Below are 13,201 nucleotides of genomic sequence, written 5' to 3'. Positions count from 1 at the left end.
TGGCAAATCTTATCTTCGTGCGTGCGCATGCGAAAAGCATAGACACAAGGATGCCAGCTACAAGCAAAAGATGCTCTTTTGGACACAAACATTGAGAAATTACTCCACTCGAACATAGGTTATCGAGACTTCACCCACCTTAGGACATCAGCCGATTACAAATATCAACTCAAAAAAAACCTATTTGCTATGTTGAGGTAATGGGGACCACCAACATTCTTCATCACCCTTTCTTCAGCCGAAAAACTATGGGAACCACTCTTGCAATGTTTGAGACACTTGAACAAAAATAGTTTCAAAGATATGAATCAAAATCCAAATATTGAGTTAAGAAACCTCATTCACTCAGATCCTGTTACAACTACACAATATTATGTCCATAGATTCCAAGCTCTCAAATCATTGCTTAAACAAGATCCATCCATTTTTGAAAAATTAACCGACTTCTTTTTCATGACAGAGTTCCAAAACAGAGGTAGCCAACATGACCATGGCGTACTATGGATCAATGACGCTCGTACTTTTGGAATGAATACAAATATTGAGATTGAAGCTTTTGTAGACAAGTACATGTAGATTTGGATTTCCACGACCCCCAATGCAGAAGACAAAGATTATGTTGCCTCTAGATGCCCAATCAATTGACACAACTCTTAAAAAACAAATGAAAGATATTCGATCTAAACTATTGGAAGATACAATACTTTCAATGACCTTTGACTCCTTATCAAGCCTATCCTTCTTTGAAGAAGAATACATTATAGTGCTTACCAACTTGATTTCTTCAAAGAGATCCAAAAGACATTTACACAAACAACTTCAATGCATCTTTTTCAAAATTATGGGGAGCAAACACAGACATTCAATTCATTCTAAATCCACATGGTGCTGCAGCGTACTGCACATCATACATGACTAAAATAGATAAAGAAACCACAGAGGCAGTAAAAGCAGCTATGGCACAAAGCATATCATCAAATGCACCACCAAACAAAAGAATTAGACATGTAGGAAATGCAATTCTCAATATCCAACACATTAGCTCTCAACAAGATGTGTACTTGTCTTTATCTTTGCCTTTGTTAACGTCTTCAAGACGATTTCAATGCATTAATACCAACCCTCCAGAGAAACGAACAATGTTACTAAAAGACGAGACGCGCTTCAAAAACTAGAACCAAGCAACACAAACATTTACTTTGACGATATTATAATGAAATATTTGAAAGGTCTCACAACCATGGAGCAAATTCGCTTGGCAATGTTTGCAAGTGAGTATTCAATTTCATCATTGCATGCAAGCAAATGTAAGAAAGGAAAAATTATAAGATTCAACAACTACAGTGAAACAAATAATCCTGAGTAATACTATAGAGAACTTTGTATGTTGTATCTTCCAATAATACCACAAGTATGAACCGTTATTGGATAATGAAAATAGTACATGGCATGAAAAGTACACTGAAAATAAAAGTATCATTGACCAAAACAAGTTCAAATTTAATAAACTCATTCCTAAATTTCCCACAAACTCATCAACTGTTACAACAACTACCACAACTTCCAACAATCAATCAACTCATGGAGTCACAAATGATTATGACATTGCACTTGAAATGGGTAAAATGAAGCAATCCAAACAAGGAAATCATACATACATGCTAACATACAAAATGATTTGTAACATACATTACTACAACACAATTAGAGAACTTAACAAAGAGCAACGTATTATCTTAGAAGACATTTTGCTAAAGAAGCACATTTACCTAGAAGAAAACATAAACCTCTTCCTTACAGGAAATGCTGGAATAGGGAAAACCCATGTTTTGATGGCCATTGTCCAAGCTCTTCTGCAATATTATTCGCACAAAGAGACTCACAATATTGAACTTCCAAAAATTTTGTTTTGCTAGCGTACACAGGGAAAGCCGCATTCAATATTAGAGGAACAACTATACACTCTGCTCTACACTTACCGCTAATGGCATCCCATTACACTTCACTCTTAGCAGAGAAACTTCAAGAGCTATCACTACTATAACGCAACCTTCAACTCGTGGTGTTTGATGAAATTTCACTAATTGGCCATAGTACCCTTGTTGCAGCAGACATGCGCCTAAGAGAAATAAAACAAAACCATTTACAACCATTTGGTGGAATTGATGTAATCTTGTGTGGAGACCTATGCCAAGCAAGCCCCATAAAAGATTCTTGGATATTCCTTGAAAAGGACACAAACAAACCACCAATTGGATCTTATTGGGAAGAAAAAGTATTCATTTACGAACTAACCAAACCAATGAGACAAAATAACCCTAAATACATTCGAATACTTAACAACATTAGAATAGGAAAACAAACCCAAGAGGACATTTCTTACATAAATTTGAAATTCCATCATACACCACCTCATAAACATAGAATCCCTCATTTGTTTTACACCAACGTAGCAAAAGATATCGACAACAAGGAAGTTTTCGAGGTATTGCAAGGAGAACCGCATATTCTCCTTGCAAAAGACAAAAAACACAAAACTTGCAATAAGAAAGTGACACCACCATTAGACCCAAAAAACACTGGTGGCTTGCACAAAAAACTCCATTTAAAAAAGCACATGATAATAGAGATTTGCTTAGGAAACCTAAACATACCAGATGGATTGGTAAATGGAGCTGATGGAATATTCAAGCAGTCTAACATTCACACAAATCCACAAATTGTTTGGATATTGTTCAACAATGACAACATTGGAAAGCAAACAAGGCATAAAAATAGGCATCTTTACAATAATGAAATTCCACAAAGTTGGACGCCAATCTTCCCAATAACAAGAGAATTCCAAGTTGGAAAGAACTATCTAAACACATTTCTCGCACATAATTCCCTATCCAACCCGCCGCTACTAGAACAATCCATCGCTCACAAGGACTGTCCATGGATTCTCTTACCTTTGATCCAACATACATCAAATCCCATGGCCTAACATGCACAACACTATCGCGTATACGAAATCCAGAACATCTGTTCTTAATTCATCCTCTGGAACCAAAACACATTAAGGTAGACACAAATGTTCTCGAAGAACTTCAACGATTGCAAATGTATAGAAGATGGACTACAAAACAAATAAACTTCTCCAGTACACACACTCAACACAAAACAATTCAATCACTAAACATTCGTGCCCTACATTCACATATTCATGACATTCTTTCAGACAAAAGCATACTTGCTTCCACAGTGCTTTGTCTCCAAGAATTGCATGTCAAGACAGAAAGCATTCTCAATGTACCAAGATTTGCTTGTTTGCAAAATACTAAAGGTGTAGGTATCACAACTTGTTATCGAAAGGAACTACAATTGCTAAAACAACAAGATCTCATTAAAGATGGTTGCCAATGCTTATTGACAATTTTTAGGGACAACAACTTGGAAACAATTGCTATAGTCAATGTATACAATTCCCCCTGTACAAAAACATCCACTCTTTTTTCTTGCCTAGAAACACTACTAAACACAATACAAACATCCACAAAATTAATCATCCTATATAGGAGACTTCAACATTAACTATTACAACTCCAACAACAAAAATAAAAAACTCTTAACATTCATGGAAGAAAGAAATCTCCAACAACTAATTCAACAACCAACATCTATACATGGTCAACAATAGACCACATTTGGTGTAACTCACCAAATCAACATAATTGAATTGGGTCTAATTTCATTTATTGGTCTGATCACTCTCTTATTTACACAAACATTGACCTATTCCAAAAGCAGGCTACTTGAATGTAATTCATCTTATTTACACAAACATTGACCTATTCTAAAGGCAGGCCACTTGAATGTAATTCATCTTGTTCTTTAGTTGTGTGACGTTGTTCTGATCAGATAGGTAGGATGGACTGGATTTAGTTAGTTGACTTGGTAACGTAGATACGAATCATTTACTTGGCAGAGAAGGCATGGCGAGGGAGGAAGAGCTGAAGCTGCCCGAAGAAGCAGAAGGCAGGAGGAAGTGCAGGAGGAGGAGGACGACGAGGAGAATGTTGGGTGTCCTCCTTCCGGGTTTGCCTGATGATCTCGCCCTCCTCTGTTTCGCTCGCCTTCCCCTCCGCTCTCAAGCTCTCTGCCGCTGCGTCTCGCGCTCCCTCCGCCATTCCCTCCTCCCCGCCTCCTTGCAACCCCTCAAAACCCTCCACTCCCTCCCTCCTCACACCTTCCTCTTCCTCTGCCTCGCTACCGGAGATTTCGACGAAGAGTGGCGCATGACCCTCGACGGCATCGAATGGCTCCTCCTTGACCCCCTTGACCACCGATGCGATGTCTTGCCCCGCCTCCCCAACCCCTCAGCCACCTCACTCCAAGCTATGCCGGCCGACGGGACAATTTTACTCCATGGATTATGTTTTTTAGCTGAGGAGTCCCAAGGCACCGATCAGTTGGACGGCAGGGAACTCGTTGGCTTTGATGTCTTGCGAAGGTGTTGGTCCCCTGGCGTAACGCGCATGATCGAAGACGATCGTTTTGAGTTCGCCTGGGCAAAGTTGAACGACCATCTATACGTGGCTGGGGGCCGGTCAAGTGAGATCTACTCCGAGCCTTACAAAACTGCGGAGCGGTTCGATCTCACAACTAAAGATTGGGAAATGCTGTCGGATATGAATGAGGAGCGCGAAGTATGCTCCGGATTTGTTATGGACGGTTGCTTTTACGTGATAGGCGGGTTGAATGAAGGTCGCTCTCTCACTTCTGCGGAGTTTTTCGATCCCAGGACTGGTACTTGGACGTTGGTACCGGAAATGTGGCCTGCTGAGATAGCGGCCGCAGAGTGGGTGCTTGAAGCTCCGACCGTGGCAGTTGTGAACGAGGAGCTATATGCTTTGAAATATATGTCGACGGAGATCTTCTGGTTTGAGAAGAAGCATAACCGCTGGGTGTCTGTGGGAGATTTCCCGAATCAATGGAAGCCGGCAGAAGGTCATCGGATCGTAGGCATGGGCGACGAGTTGTGGCTTCTACGAAACGATCACGAGAGTCCCATTTGCATAATTTCTTGTAAGCCTCAAGGTGCTGGCAGCGTCCTTCACTGGATTCAGCTCCCGTTCGATTTTCCAGAAAGGCAAGATGAATTTGAGAAAGTCATCGCGTGCGTGTGCGTCGAAGTATAACTTTTAAAGGGTTTTAGCTACGATTTTTCTTGGCTATTCTCGCCCTCCATTTTCCTGGTCCCAATGTTCTCCCATGTTAGTCAAGCTGAAATATGTCCACCTACTCAACTTTTATTATGGATTCTGATAAGGAGGTCATTAGTGTTTTACATGAATTAACAATGTTCATCTTTTGTATTTTTCCTCATTAAAAGCATGGCTATAAAAGTTAAGGTTAGTGTTGGTCGTAACCCTAACCTATTTTAAGTTGTTAATGGGCATTAAAGCTTGTCTTTGTTTAGTACTAGTAACCTCAACTACTTTTTTTTTCTCTTTTTTTTCCTTTTTTTAAATATAACAAGAAAAGGGATTTTATTATATATAGGGGGAGCGGGGGGGTGGGGGAGGGGGGTTCAGACCCAATACAGAAAGTGTCCAAAATGAGGGCATTCCCTCCAGGCCCATGCTTAGAGAGCAGACATACAACTCCAACATACAGGCATAGGATCAACTAAAACCTAAGCAAGACAACCACTAATCAAAGTATCCTTCTTACCTGGACAAGGTCCAACAAACAGCCCCTTGCAGAGCTTAACATCCATGACTCATAGTACCCCAGCATCGGGCCATCCGTAAAGATCACTTGATTACAAACACGCCAAATAGACCAGTAGGTAGTGCCTCATATGTAAGGCCAACACACTGCACTTGCCAATTACAACCTAGACGAGTTTTGGCGTACATTTACTAGATTTACTCCTACCACCCTCTGTTTTGAAAGGCCAACAAACTTCGAGGCATATTATCCAAAGTTATGACAGTAGTTGCACAGAATGTTTGACACATTGGTGGATGCATTCCCTAGTCCTTGGAATCTTCCTCGGTTAGAATGATTTCCTCTTTGTTGATTCTAATGTTGCTGAGGATGATGCTGACTTTGCTAATGATGACCACTTCTCTGGAATGATCTACCTCTGCCTCTGCTTCTGTCTGAAGCTGTGAATGCCTGAGCATTAGAATGACCTTTGCGTGCATGAATGGCTTGCATCTTGAGTTCTTCACCAAGTATTTATCTTTCTTATCCCATTCTTCCTGAGCTCGGGCAATGGCACGATCTGCTACAAGTGTGGAAACTGATCGTGTAGCTGGAGATCCTAGTGTAGATCCTGCTATTGGTACTGTGACAATAGGTGTAGAGCTATTGTTGGCTGGACCGTCCAATGGTCTAGGTGTAGATCCATCGACATACTCACATTTGGTCCTGAAGTACAAGAATGGTCTCCATTCGGTATTTCCATGTGCCGTAACTGGAGTTGTCTAGCTTAGCAGATGACATGGTGCAAGAAATGTACTCAAAGTGTCGTGAAAATCACTATCTGAATCAACTGCAAAACACTGACTATGGCAAGTGAAATCTGAATTATCGGTGAAGATAGAACTACAATATATAAGCCAATTTGAATTACAAGGCTTGTGGCAAATGATGCCAGGAATAGCCAAGAGGCTTTACAAGGGTGAAATGATGTGCACAATGTCGTTGTGAAATCAAATCATGTGCTATCTGCCCACTGATCAATCGACAATGTCTCTGAACACTCTGAAGTCTGCTCACTGAACTGATGAACATCAGGTTTCAGGTAATGTGATGATGTGAAACCGTATGTGAGCATAGGGACTGACTCCGAGTAGGAACTAGTCGAGAATTTCGGGCATGGCTTAGATTGGCAACTTGGGAAAATTCAAAGCGTCCCCTCTATAGCAATCTATTCTACTTTGATTTAGATCTATACCAACCGTCGATCAATGATAGAACAACAAATAATTCCTTTTCTTTGGTTCTTTTTATGTGCTGGGTCAGATGCATCGATGTAGAGGCTGATGTGCGTGTAGGAAGTGGATTTGTCGGACGATGACGAAGCTTAAAAGTGAGTGATACTTGCACCGAAATACGACCGCGTAGAGCATGAAAATTCGATCGTTTTTTCTTTTTAGAGCGTCCTCAAATTCTTCCTGAATCAAGAGTATATGGCTTGATCTAGGTGGAGGGGAAAAAGGAGTGCAAATGTGCTCAATGATGATGTGGCAGTCAGGGGGTCACATGTAGTGACTATGCCTAGCAAGGACTATGCCTGTGGAGCCCGGTGATGAGGTGGCAGGAGTGGTCACATGGAGTGACTGTGTGTGCCTGCTATAGAGGGATAAATGTGCTTGCAAAGGGTCAGAGTGCTGACTGGACAGCTGAGGTGGCACTGGCTGACCTAACCCAAGGTCATGTTGACCCAACCATGGTCTGGTTTACTAAACCCTAGAGTCTAGTTGACTAACCCAAGGTCAATTGATGATGTCAGCCTGATGACATGGCTGTGCTGATGTGGCACGATGACCTGGCTGCTGACGTGGATGGATAAGGTTGATGTGGCAGTCAACTTCCATGTGTCAGTTAGTGGTGACGTGGCTCCTTCTGAGGTTGATGATGTGGCAGATAAGCTTGCCACGTGCCACCTTGTAGGAAGCCTAGGAGTTTTGAGGCTGGGAGACTATTATCGTATGCTCGTTGTTGAGCCCGTGCTTGCTAGAGAGGTCGTAGATTTTGTCATAGGATAGTTGTAGGGTCGTTGTAGATTAAGGCCTGGAAGCCTTCGTGCAAGTGTGGAGGCAGCTTGTCGTAGGTGCTTCAAGGCTGATATGCAGAAGGATAGAGAGAGCTCTTTCTCTCTCTCTCTTTCCCTCGTTTCTCTCAAAAGAACAAATCTCTCCCTATATCTCTCTCAGTTAAGGAATGGAAGGAACAAGAATTCTTCCACAAGAAGAATTTTCATACAATCTCTCGCTTACGAGAATGAAATCTCCCTCTCTTTCTCACTTGAAACTATCATAAGCACTCAAGCAATGAATGGAACTATGGACAGAAAAATCTCTCACATGAACAAAATTCTATCTTTCATCAGCGGAATGAAAGGATGCTTACTCAATCACTCTCAATCAATCTCGATCTATCACTCTCTCTCATGTGGATTGCAGTGCCTCAGCGGAAGGCAAGGGAGCTCTGATACCATGACAAAATATGAAGAGGGGAGAGGAGAAGAGTGGGGATGAGGAGAGAGGGCGCAGCTAGAGAGCACACCACAAATGACTAACTATACACTAGATTTAGTTGAAAATGTAGAATATATACAAACCCATTTAGGGTTAGGGCATCTAACCCTTTCCTTTAAAGCACTCTATTGGGTTAGTGCTATGCATATATGTTCACATGATGGTGCTATGCACATATGATCACATGATGTTGAGTGTGAACTCTCAACAACTTTCACAAGTGCATCCTCAAGGGGGAAAACCCCTTTTGTTTGCTAATAGTGTTAGTATTGTCCGTGGAAATGTTAGAACAATCAAAGAGATTGCGAGGACAATGGAGAATATGAAGAATGACTTCTTCGTCTTTCAAAATGAGTTTGAGTAGTGGTGATCTTCTAGATTTCAAGAGGTTTGTGAGATTTCAGTTGGATGGCTAGCTCAATCTAGAAGAACCTACAATTAGTTTAATTAATATCATGGAATCACTGTCAATAAATAAGCAAAAGGCTTGTTCTTTGGCTGTAAAAGTTTTTTAAAGCAAGCATTACTTATTTGCAAGAGATTAAGATTGAAAATTTTAAAGTTGTTTGATTGAAAATGACTTTTGCAAACTTCCAGGTCTTTGTTCATAATCCATCCAGAGTATCGGGTTGAGTGGCTATTCTAGCGTGTAACTTTTTCAAAACTCATTTGTCCTTCCCTAATAGTGATGGGAGGATCCTTATTATTTAAGTTTAAATAGGAGAGTTCACTTTCTTAATGGCCTCAATTCATGGTCATAATAGGTTAGATAAGAGAGCTAGAGACTCTAGGACCTAATTTCCTTAGACTCAAGATGTGCATTTTGGCAGGGGACTAGAAGATGTTGAAGCACTCCCACTTGAAGAGAGCTCATTCTTGCCAGGAGTCTGATGCTTGAAGATACATTTGGTCTCTTTTGAGTAACTTGAAAGAGAAGAGGGTAATAAGTAAGACAAGCCTTCTTTCAGAAAGAGCTTTTTGAGGCTCTTAAACAACTAAAGGATGAGAAGGTGCTTGGAATTGATGGTCTCCTTTAGGAAATCTTCATCTATTTCTAGTACAAGATTTTTGTAGATTTTAAAGAAATGGTGAATGATGCATCTGAGAGAGAGAATCTCTAAAAACTCAATGTAGGGTTATCAACTTCATTCCTGAAAGGCACCAAATAAAACATTTGTCAAAGGTTGGAGAACCCTCACCATCCTCAACACGCCATAAAGAACATGGCTAAAGCTAAGGCTCAAATGGATCATCTTAGGCTTGTAGAAAAAGAGCGATTACGTACAAAAGTATCTTTGAAAATTTTCTTAACCTTGCTTTAATGGTTGACTATGCTCTTAGTCAATTAGGTTAGTGGCTACAGTTAAACCTTGACCTCGACAAGGCTTATGATAGGGTTAGATGGGACTTTATTGAATGGGTGGATTATCTGGTTCTAGGACACATCATTTCCAGGTAAGAAAGTGCTTCCTCTCTTTTCCTATTTTTCTTTCCGTGATTGCAACTAATGCCTTAAGTGCTAGCTGCAGTGATGAGCGTAGGAACTCTTCTCCTCTCTTCTCCCCACTCTTATTTCTTCTATTCTCTCTTTTCCTATTTCCTCTATTCTCTTTTTTCTCCTTCTCTTCTCTTTTCCTTTTCCCCTCTCTTCTCTTCTCTTCTCTTTTTCTCTCTTTCCTCTCTTCCCCTCTCTTCTCTTATTTCCTCTCTTCTCTTTTCTCCTATCTCTTCTCTTATTTCCTCTCTAACCCTCTCTTCTCTTCTCTCTTTTCCTCTCTTCTCCCCTCTCTTATTTCCTCTTCTTCTCCTCTCTTTTTCCTCCCTCTTTCCCCCCCTCCTTCCCTCCCTCTTCCTCTCCTCTCTTTTCCTCTCTTTCCCTCTCTTTTTCTCTCTTTTCCTTCTCTCTTATTTGCTCTCTTCTCCTCTTTTCTTATTTCCTCTCTTTCCCCTCTCTTTTCCTCACTTTTCCTTCTCTCTTATCCTCTCTTTTTCCTCCCCTCTCTTATTTCCTCTTCTTCCCCTCTCTTCTCTTATTTCCTCTCTTCTCCTCTCTTTCCTTCTCTCTTTTCCTCTCTTTACTTCTCTTCTCTTCCTCTATTTTCCTCTCTTCTCCTCAAAAGAGTGACTTGGCTAGTGGCTCTCTAGATAAAAGATTTGGGGCCAATTGCTAGATTTAAGTATGGTGCATTGCAACGATATACGGGATAAAAGAGGTCTTTTTTTCAAGGTGTGACCAAGATAAGCCAACATGATTTTTAAATTTAAATACAAATATTTTTCACAAGAAAAAAAACAAGAATAGTTAGCTCATACCCTTTAGAGTATTCTCAAGACATGCATTTTAGAAGAGAAGAACAAGGTGACAAAATTGCTCGAGGGACAAAATCGCGTGAGGGAGTGCAAAATCGGTCGAGGGAGTACCATTGGCCATTTTAGAAAGTAGTTGTTAATGGGAATTAGTGAGATTAAGCTAACATTGAGCTGAGATCTTGGGTTTGAGGCTAGTTTATCATCGTCGCCCCCTTGGTTGGTTTCCATCAGATTGGTGGGGCGAAATGCCCGAGATGGCTGATTTGGCTGGTGGGAGCTCTGATAGCGAGGATATGTCAATGGAAAAGACTCAAGGGGTGGAGGTTATTGTTCAAGATTCCTCGAAAAGCGCTTAGGTACATGCAGAGGACAAAGCAAATGCGGCGGGAAAAGGAGGGGCTAACCAGGATGATGGAGCTCTGTCCTATGCTGACATGCTTACGAAACACGTGGGTAGTGGTTTCTCTGAGCTGGATGACGAGACGACTGTGAAGCTTCTACATGCAGATGCAAAAAGGAGGGCAAGAGAGGTTGCCAAGAAGCCCTGGTTCGAGACGGGGGAAAAACACTCTATTTAATGCAAACTTGAGCTTGGCAACGTCAAGCTGGAGCTCACGAGGCTTGCTAAAGGAGGCCTATATCTGTTCTTCATTGTTAAAGTTCCTTCCATGGCTGAGCTGAAGAGTTCCTTTCATTCGAATGTGATATCCCCTCGATCGGCTTTTCTGCTAGGTTTTTGGGTAATGGTTTCTTTTGGCTGCACATGGCCTCTGAGCAACTCACAGATGAGCTTGTGGGAAGATCCTTTTATGTTCTATGGTGCTACTGTATTGGTTATACCCTGGAGCCAGTCGTGTAGTATCGATGAATTCCTATTCAGAGAATGCCCGGTATGGATCGACCTGCCTAATTTTCCCACCATTTTGTCTAACTCGGTGAAGCAAATCGCTTCAACTTTGGGTCGGGTCCTACTTGTACCCCCTCCTACCAAGTCCCTCTCCAACCTGAGGAGAGCGTGGATCTTATCGGACAGATCCCAAGAGGTCCCTGACTTTGTGGAAATCGTCACATCGAGTGGTGTGGTTATTGCACAACAGATACGGTTTAGTGTGTTTCCTAAATCCTGCTACATTTGTCATGATACCTCTCATTTTGCTCGCAACTGTCCGAAGACAGTGGCTAATACTCGACTGGCGAAGAGAAGGCCCCCAGGTGGGATGGTTTAACTACGGAAATTCTCCTTGAGTTTTGGGATCTGATTGGTAATGATTTGGTTCAAATGGCCAATGCTTAGATGGAAAGGTGCACCTTGTCTGCTGATGTCAACACAGGTTTAATCAAGCTGTTTCCTAAGTGGCAAAACAGAATCAATGTGAGACCCATATCTATGCTCAATACTACCTACAAAATCATTGCTAAGGCTCTAGCCTTAAGGATTCGGGATGTTACATGCAGGTCGTGGATAAGGAGCAAAGTCGTTTTGTAAAAGGGAGGGACATTTTTGACAATATTTCAAATGTTAGCACAGCTTTGGATCCTCAGGCCAAAGATGCGTCAGGGCTACCCCCTGGCACCTCTGCTATTTGCCATTTGTTCAGTCCCTTTGATCTATAGGATTAAGCAATTGACCACCATTGGGAGCCTGGTGGGTGAATGCTTCCTTCTGGAAATCAGGTGGTGTCGCAGCTGTTTGCGATGATCTTATAGCTCTGTGCCAAGAAGATCCCAGCCAGTTGGAAGTTCTTAGAAGTCTAATGAAGTGTTTTTGTCAAGCCTCGGGCTCAGAATGCAGTTGGAGCAAGTCCTATGCCTTGAGGATTTCGCTGGATCCTCTGCTAAAGACCTGCCAGTTTGATAGTCCCAAAGGGGTGTTATCATACGGTATCTGGTGCTCCGATAGGGATTGGTCTCACTCTCCGACAGAGGTTTGAGTGGTTCAAAGTTGAGGGCATGGTATGGATTAAGCATGGGCTCAAATGCACGGGCCCTGTCATTAAACATCAAAAGCAGACAAGATCCAAGCCGAGACATTACGTAAATACGTCTACGCTGCTGTTACTAAGCATGACGATAACATGTGCCCCTAAGAGACTACAACTAATTACCTTGCATAGTTGCAACACAATGCCCCAGCATACAAGGAAATCTCAATCACTGAAGTGCTAAGGCAAGGCACACTGGAAGTGGTAGAGGACCCTCGAGCCTCTATGTTGATGGAGAGAGCTCTGAAATTTAGAGGGAAACTAGCAGTGAAGGCAAGGAGCAATCTTCCAGTTTTGTGCAAGCCCAGGAAATCTTGCCCGCTAATAACCTTTTCTATGGCACGCTATGTTTCAACTTTCGTTTTAAAATACTGTGACTCGAGAGCAAATGGGCAGCTCTCAGTTGCAGTAAACACCCTCAAGGCTCAACTAGAAGAAGAATGCCATGAGGGACAATCACCATAAACGAAATTTGTTGTGCGTTCGTGCTACCTCCACCTGGAAATGAGTATCACAGTCGAATGCGGATCAAGAATCTGGTAGAAATTATTAGATCATCTTCAATTGGTTACAAAAAGCTATATTAACCGCAGCTCGAATGCGGATTCACCTCTTTTAACGGAAGAGATACATACAAAGAAAGACCCTTCATCT

General features: G+C 41.7%; 1 protein-coding gene across 1 annotated transcript; it reads left to right on the top strand.

Moving 5' to 3' along the window:
* The first annotated feature begins 3,949 nt into the window (after positions 1-3,949).
* Positions 3,950-5,253, top strand: LOC147889221 (F-box/kelch-repeat protein SKIP11-like). The gene has a single exon (XM_087391847.1). The coding sequence runs from the start codon at positions 3,975-3,977 to the stop codon at positions 5,178-5,180; it is 1,206 nt and encodes a 401-aa protein (XP_087247973.1). The 5' UTR covers positions 3,950-3,974; the 3' UTR covers positions 5,181-5,253.
* Positions 5,254-13,201: the final 7,948 nt, after the last annotated feature.

This window comes from Dipteris shenzhenensis, chromosome 20 (assembly GCF_047967505.1).
Source record: "Dipteris shenzhenensis isolate YYH24624 ecotype China chromosome 20, Dip_SZ_1.0, whole genome shotgun sequence".
NCBI lineage: Eukaryota > Viridiplantae > Streptophyta > Polypodiopsida > Gleicheniales > Dipteridaceae > Dipteris > Dipteris shenzhenensis.
Note: the sequence above shows the minus strand (reverse complement) of the source record. Positions and strands in the feature narration are given on the sequence as shown.